The following is an 8,341-nucleotide window of genomic DNA, read 5'->3' on the forward strand; positions in this document are numbered from 1 at the left end:
CGGCAAATTTGATCGAGAAATAGGGTTCGAACCTTACTTCGCCAAATAAAATGTTTAATTGAAGAAGAGAGTAGGTCTGACTGCATGCTAGAAATTCGACGCTCACGTCCTTGTGAGGTGGAAAAGAAGAACCATATTCCGCCTAAATTACTCACACACGAATTTTGACGCACTTCTTCGTTTAATCAGTTTCTTCAGTAGCTGATTGTTTTGTTTTGCATTTATTCTTACTTTCCTTTCCCTTAAAGTTTAAAGTTTGTCTAGAATGGCACCACTGCCTCACTTGGCTCGCTGAACTGAACGTGGTCTTGTTAATGATATGCACACCCAAATATTAGCAAGCTCTAGACAAAATTCAACGTTTTACCGATTTCAGTGGCAGGTGTGTGATTTAGACAGATTCCACGTTTTTCCGATTTCAGTTTCAGGTGCGTGCTCTGCCAGTGATCCTAGCAGTTTGCACGATTTATATGCCCTAAATGAGCAGGAACCACGTTTATGGCTCGGTACACAAACGAGTTCTCTAGCAAACCCGGAGCTTGCTTCAGTTTGAACTGGGAAACGTAGATTATTCTTCTTTTTTTGCCCCCCTCTGTGGCAGGTGCTTTTAAACAATTCAGTTTCTTTTCTTCCGACAACTAATTGCAGAATTTCAAGTACCATTTTCGTCTCTTAATTTCAGCTATAAAAATAACTGTGCGTCGTCAAGATACATTACGAACCAGGCATGTAAATCTTTAATTAAAATTTGAAGCCGAAAACTGAAAAGAATGGAAAGTTAATAGGTGTCTTAACATGCGCTTCGTTTACATCTGTAAGTGAACTGGCGAAATAAAGCGCTAAATAAATAACAAACAAACCAGCACGAAACTGACAGAAACATTACCTTAGGGAAAAAAACTTTTTTCAATTAACTTTGCACTAAAACCCACCCCTTTCTTATGTAAGTTCCGACAAAAATATTTATTTTAATCGATGTCATTAAATTTTGTGACGCACACAGATAACTTTTTAGATATTTGGAAATTTTCCCATTTATTTTGAGCTGCTGTTAGCTATCAATTGACCTGTATCTATCAATAAGCGAAAGAAAGATAAAAGCCAAGAATACAGTCATAACTCCTTTGTACGCCCGAAACACGCCAGTCAAGTTTTTTAATCATCAGTTAGACCACTGAAATGTCTCAGAGTTTTCAAAATCCCCTGTTAGCCAAAGATAAATAAAATAACCGGGAAAATCAAACGCCTTTTTCAAGAAGTTTAAACTTCATGTTTCCCTCGTTACCTTTGGCAAAAAACAGAAGGTTCGTTTACGTCGGGGAAGGGTTTTAGAACTTTCTCCTGAAGTTGAATTTTTTCCCTCTGTATCAAGTTCGTGAATAGCAGGCATCGGAATCACTGAAGTTTCCTTTAATTTTTTCCTATTCTCCTCAGAAGAAACACTTCGACTTTTCTTCGCCCATTTTACCACTTTTTCCCCTGCAATCAGTTGCAGTGAATTGATGTTAACTTCTTGACAATCCTCAGAGATCGACTTGTCTGTGTTTCGCGTTGTCTCGTCAACGGAACTCTCTCCAGTGTTGAACGTGTGTGCTTGTGGAAGACTAAAATCTTCATAAAAGTTTAATGTTTTGTTTCCCTTGATTTCTACGCTTCTATTCTTGTCATAACTTTGTTCTTTCCTCGCTTCAAAACTAGGAGGTAGACTTCCTTGTCTTTTTTTAATGTCGCTTTCCGTCCCAGTATCTCCATAAATTTTTGTTTCATCACCAACACAGTGGGTTTTTACGCCTGTTCCAGAATCCATCAATGCCGCACCTTTTTTACTTAAAATTTTCATTCTTTCTCTTTCGGATTTCAGTAAAACAGCAGTCCATCGTTCTCTGCTATCTACAAATACCTCTTGCTCATTTTTAGCATAAAACCAAGCCTCTCCCCATCGCCGACACTCGATCTTCGCAGCAGACTTGCAGGACTTGTGAAATTGCTGTACATCTCCTTCCTCGATAAAAGGAAACCTGTTGAACGATGAGTAATTTTTTGATACCTTTCCCGTCGTGCTGTAACTCACAGTATGTTCTTTACTTGCTTTTCTAGCAGATCGCGATTTCTTCTCAACGGCAGGATCAAATGCAAGAGACGCCGACCCACCAAATGCTTTTCGGTCCATTGGTAGTTGAGTATTAACTTCTGTTGGCGATCCGTTCGCCGGATGCCCTTTTTCGTACAAGGACGATTTTGAATTCCTCAGTCGGAGTTGTTTTTCGCGCTCAAATCGATATTAGTCTCTCTGTAAGTTGTCAAGTTCCCTGAGAACTCTTTTCTCTTCCTCGGCATAATAGACAGACCTTCGAACTCGTCTTCTTTCCAAGTCGGCACTTAATTTTCGGAATTTCTCCTCTTCAACTCGTCTTTTAAGATCCATCCATTCACTGGGCTCTCGCATTTCACGCACTTGTTCCCCAAAAGTTTGCTGAAACTGCGGCAAGTCAAATGACATTTTTTAAACCAAACTACGCGAAATAACAATTAATTAAAACACGCCTGTAACACGAATCTTGAAAAGTTCCCACTCCAACGGAGCTTAGATCAAAAGATTCCTTAATTTAGGAAGAAACTGAGGTTAGCTATATTCCTCCAGTTCTAAAAACCACTGCTACATTGTAAAAAACTGTTTACTCCTCGTTACTACGGCAGACAGAAAACAAACACATGGTGAGTCGTGTTTGCATAACTTGACACGCATCACTCTGGAGATTTTTCGACTATTGTTTGTACAAAGCTCTCCGAACAAAAGGGCTTGGACAGTTAATAAAGTGCCTTGTACAGAACGGAAGCAATTCATTAGTTCTCAAGCGAGGTAACGGGTAAATAAGAGGCAGTTTCTTACAAAGGGAAAAGTTGGCATTTCAAAACACTTAACCACAACTTTAAACTTCTCAGTTTATTTACAATTTGCAAGCTGGTCATTGCGGTTGATTGCGTCCTAAGATCTTTTCGAACCTATTTTGGCCAAATCTGTTGAAAACTGGGATAAGAAAGATTGAAAAATTCTAAGCGCGATCTTCGAAAAGAGAAAGCTAAAACTGTTTTTGACACGGACCTGAGACAAGAAAATTTCCGAGTTTCTCACGTGGAATTGAACCTTAATCTTCGGCCTTGGCACCCCAATGCTCTGCCACTGTGCTATAGATAACTCTATGGGGAGCTACGCCATTACTAGATAAAGGGGTAAGTTTCTAAAGAAACTGTGGTGCTGTGTCGGTGATTGCAATATAATTTAGTTCTCTCAACTGAGTTGATAATGTAAATTTGCCACTGTAAGAGTTTACAAATCTGACATTTCTAGCTTTGGCCCTTCGTTGGACAAAGGGCCAACGAAGGGTTATTAAAGTAGGAAACACCAGCTTTACTAGCAATCTACCGCCGACTGTAAGGCCTCTCAGTACCGTGTTTGGGTTTCGCCTGATTGCACCGCCGCCTATAACAAAACCGGTAGCCGCCTATGGAAAAAGTTATTGAAACTTCTGGATAAAGGAGACAAAATTGTCAGCCACGAGTGTCCGCTCATTAAACAAGGAACACGACTTGGCCGTGAGGAGAGATGTAAATTCATTTGTGACGAAACGAAATGAAAGTAACCCGATTGACGATTCGAACCCAAGCCTCCTGATTGCCGTTCGGATGCTTTGCCATGTGTGGCAAAGAGCTAGATCAATCACATGTAGTGAAAATTTATCGTGACGAAAGCTTTCCGATAAAAAGTTAATCGTGCTTCGTGGTTTGATCAGTTCTGCTCTAAAATCCAAGTTTATGAAAAGTCCAGAGCATCGTTCTAACGACTAGTACCGCATTTCTTCAAATAGAAGAGAGCTTAATGAAAATTCGGACCAAAATCCGAGGAGCTCATCATTTCAATATCGTAAACAACTAGTCCTCGAAGGTAATATTTTTGGTATTTATAATGATAGGCAATAAAACGAGAGAGTTTATGCTCGCGGGCATAAACATGTTTTGAGTGTACCCTCCCGACACAGAGTCATCATACCCCGAGCCGTTAGGCGGAGGTTAAAATGAGCTCTAAGAAGGGCCCAAAACATATAAGGACCCGAGAACATAGACTGTGTTATTATTATTATCAATTGAGAGGGCATTGAGAAAATATGAACTGATTAACTTTGAAAAAGTTTACGGAGTAATCGGGAGAGTCTCCATTTTTGAAAACTGCTGAGCTATTTCGACTTTTATCGGCATACGTCACTGAAAAAAAAATTGATAAGTCAGTCCATTTGCTCTGACGAAGGCATCTTTGTTGTTGTCATTACTGCGATTGTTTATTTAACGGTTACACCTTGTAAATCACTTTTCAAAAAACTTGTCAAAAGCAATTTCTTTGGGCCGTATTCAGTCAAAATCTCGTGCATTTTCACAAACCATGAGTGCAGGCAAAGTAGCTTCTCAAACAGACTTTCAAAAGCAAGATCAAGTGCGTATATAAAAACTGTTTATAACAATGCTAAGTTTCAACATCTGTAAATAGCTTTTCAACCAGAATTGGGGCGAAAACAAAGCATTCAAGGCGTCGATGCTAAAATCACATTGTCCAATAATGCAAATATATAACAAAGGCATTAAAGACGAAAACAACCGTCCGATGTCTGAACAATTGAATGACTTAATCTTCGGTTCGAGAGAAAAACAGTGCAAATGAGCTTCAATTAGATGAAACACTTTAAGGGCGAAGCTAATTTTACATCAACTCCTTCACCATTGAATATTTATCGTAGACGTAACGACTGGGAAATCGTGCAGCTTTGATTAAGATCCGGTTTTTCGAGTCAGGAATTTACGTTGGTTTGAAAAGGAAGCGTTTTGATAATTGCAGCGCTGATGTAGATTAGTTGCTATGCCTTTCCAAAGCGTACAGCAACCGACGTAAAAGCTGACAACAAAGAAAAACCATTCAATTACAACACCTGAACTTATCGATTGAGATCAATGTTGGTTGACACAATTTGAAAAGTAAAGAGTTAACACTCAGTCTCGAGACGGCAATGATAAATATTTCCAAATAACAGTCCTGTTTACGAAAGAATCTCTTCAACCATTTCAATTCCTGGAAATCATGACATCACACGGTAAGGAAACGAAGCCAAGGCCTGCCAACACTTTAAAGTGTAAATTGCAGGATGAAAATATTACATTGGGAAATGTTGTGGACAGATTAAACTTAGCCCGTGAAAAGATGATTGCAAACACCGCGAAGAAAGCAGCCATTTTGGAGGCATTAAACCAGGTTGGAAACACACATAACGTCTTTTCATCAGGAGCGAAAAAGGACCCTCATGGAGTAATTCATGAAATGAATTTCATGCGCAAAAGTTTGCAAAGCCAGTTGAAAATCGAAGGCCACAAGACTGGTGACAGGAGTAGTCAATTAACGTCAAAGAAACCAGATGCAGGAAGGCTTGGATGTTCTGCGGGTAAAATTTCGAGTGTTGTATCTGGAGTAGGAAGCAAGAGAATTGACAGAGACAAAAAGTACTGTAGGAAGGAACCGCGAGAGACTCCATTAAACACTAAAAAACACACAACGCTGAATCGCCCACAAAAAAATAAGCCGAGTGTTTATAGCCGATACACGACCACTTCCACTCCGCTTATTTCAATTGATAACAGTTGTAAGGATAATTCCGACATGACTATCAGAAAGAATTCTCAGTCGAAAGCTCACGTATCAGAAAACTTAAGCTCAAGAGAACAAAGTGACAGCGAGCGTAGATCAAATATAGAATTCGAAATGTCCAATTGCAATGAAGAGATATTTTTAAGTACTTGCTCAGATCCAGAAAATAGTGGAGTGGGCCAGCGAAAAATGCTTCCCGAAGAGATTTCGTGCGATGAAAAGGAAGTATTGAATCAATTTACTGATCCACAGTTAAAAGAGTCACTACAAAATATCATTAAAAGAAGAAAAAGTAGTGTTAGATTTGTCAAGTCTGAATCAGGATACGAAATGGTTAATGTTGAACCCAAAATAGGCGAGTCGCTTGAAGAGAGAGCTGACAAATACAAAGAAGAACAAGTACCTGAAAGCGTAAGTGTTGCAGAGGTCGGGGACAACAGCGAAATCCGAAGTGTGAAATCGGCGACTCCTCGTAAAGTTTCCGTAAATCAAGAGAGAGTAATGAGCGCAGCAACGTTTGCCTCGGGCGTAGATAGATGCCAAGGTCCAATAACTTCAAGACAAAATCGAACACGCTCTCGAAAAATCTCACGCCAAGAGCAAGGAATAATATCTGCAAGGCGTATTTCGTCCGCAAGATCATGCACAAGTTCAGTATCACAAATGACGCAGAGAACCTTGAGCTCTCCAATTTTGAGAAGGCGCAAGGTCGATCTGCAAACGGACGAGACAAGAGTCATTCGACCAGCTACTGCAAAGGGTTACGTTCCAAACTTAACCAGTCGAAAAATCTTGCGCAAAGTCTCCGCGATGTCATGTCCCGAAATTGTGCGTAAGAGAGACGAAGCCAAAACCTTAGCTCAAGAGAACATGTTTCGAGAATTCCTCTTGATGTACTCAAAAGTCGCAGCCAAAAATGAGGACGAACTTCCCGGCCGCAAACCCGTTCGTATGATGAGTCAAACGCCGGAGTTGGTTATCAAGAGCGCCATAGGTCAGTTCTTGACACGCGCTTTTCCATCCGACGAAAGTGAGGAATGGACGGGACTGAACAGCCAGTCAAAAAAGGAACGGTACGAAGAACAACAACGATCAAAGTTGTTGAGGATCAAGATTTGCATGAAACATTTGGCCTCTGTTGCTTGACATGGTTGTGATTGATCAGTGCTCGAAACTTTTATAATCAGGGTTTAAAAAGGAACTTCTGAATTTATTTTGAGTCACATGGACACACGGTGTCACGTCTCTATCAACAATTCGTTATTTGAACTCATTTTCAGAGTTATATGGCAAATAGTTAAAAATAAAGCTTTTCTTTTCGCAGAATTTCAGTTCAATTCGTTGCAACTATTTTATGACGACAACACACCAGTTATCCTGCAATAATGGTATGGTATCTCTACAAATATATTAAGCAGATTTTCGGGGTATATGTAAAGGTTACGATCGCTGGGATTGTTGTGGGATTTGTTCCAACAAAACTGTTTCGAGCCATTTTTGAGGGGTACAGTGAAATCACATCAGTTATATTCACGCGCGGTTGCTATTGAGCCCTGTTAACCCTTGAACTCCCAAGATCTAATTGCTAATTCTCCCCTCTAACTACTGCACATTTTCTTGTATAATAGTTACAAGAATTTGGTGTTAGATCAAAATAAAAACTTAAAGGTGGTGATTGCTAGTACTATAAACACCTCTGTCTTCGTCCTTCACATAGTTATCATTGCCTACATTGACACAGCTGTGTTCTTTGAAGACCAGAATCACAGACGCCACCCACAATCGCAGCAGCTGTTATCTAACGAAGATACCAGGCGAATAATAAAAAAAAAAAGAAAAGAAACAAGGCTGCTAATAATATGATAATAATTGTAGCGGCACTTCGAATTCTTTTATCATACCTGCCCGCATCGACGTTTTATGTGTGCACAGTCAATATTTTACGCACTGATCGCTTGGTCTGTCTCGTTTGTCACTTGGTTCCGTCTGCTGGGGTATGAAAACGTTTGGCCGCACTTGCTATACTTGCTGCATTTATGATTAATCCTTAATGGTAGAAATCGCAGCGCGCGCGAAACCCGCGCGCACCAAGGTTCCATACTTGTCAAAATGGTAGTAACCCATTCAAATTTTCTCTGTGATTCCAATATGTTACTTGTAAAAAGTTTATAAGAACACATATGCTTAAAAGCTCAACGGCATTATCTTGATATGAAAAATTCCCCTGACTTATTTAATTAGAAATCTTTGACACTCAGTAGGGAGAAATACTTATTAGATCTTAGGGAAAGGTTAAACCAGCCACAATAGAGGCATCCAAGCCTTGTGAAATTAAATCAACAGCAGAATATTAATAAGACAGCTCCTCCAATGGCAGCCCCAAATAACTTAATTGGCTAATTAACTCTGTTGAGAAAAGTGACCACTCCTATGCATGAAACAAGTCTTTTCATCGCTATTAACTTCAAAAATTTTTTACCTGTAGCCAAAAAATAATTCCTGGTGAAATTGTACATTAACCGAAAGCATTATTATCAACACTCGAAGGCTCGGCATACATACCCCCTACGTATGTATATATTATGTGATTATATTAGGTGATATAATAATTTATATAATACACTGAGTCATGCCCGCATTTTGATTGGTTCCTAC

At 39.6% G+C, this 8,341-nt stretch overlaps 1 protein-coding gene across 1 annotated transcript; it reads left to right on the plus strand.

Annotated features, from left to right (window-relative positions):
- Positions 1-5,071: 5,071 nt before the first annotated feature.
- LOC113672070 (uncharacterized) lies at positions 5,072-6,981 on the plus strand. The gene has a single exon (XM_027188341.2). The coding sequence runs from the start codon at positions 5,126-5,128 to the stop codon at positions 6,830-6,832; it is 1,707 nt and encodes a 568-aa protein (XP_027044142.2). The 5' UTR covers positions 5,072-5,125; the 3' UTR covers positions 6,833-6,981.
- Positions 6,982-8,341: the final 1,360 nt, after the last annotated feature.

This window comes from Pocillopora damicornis, chromosome 7 (genome assembly GCF_964200805.1).
Source record: "Pocillopora damicornis chromosome 7, jaPocDami1.2, whole genome shotgun sequence".
Taxonomy (NCBI): domain Eukaryota; kingdom Metazoa; phylum Cnidaria; class Anthozoa; order Scleractinia; family Pocilloporidae; genus Pocillopora; species Pocillopora damicornis.

Coding starts and splice junctions, on each gene's coding strand:
- LOC113672070 (XM_027188341.2), top strand. CDS start 5,126: ATGACATCACACGGTAAGGAAACGAAGCCAAGGCCTGCCAACACTTTA.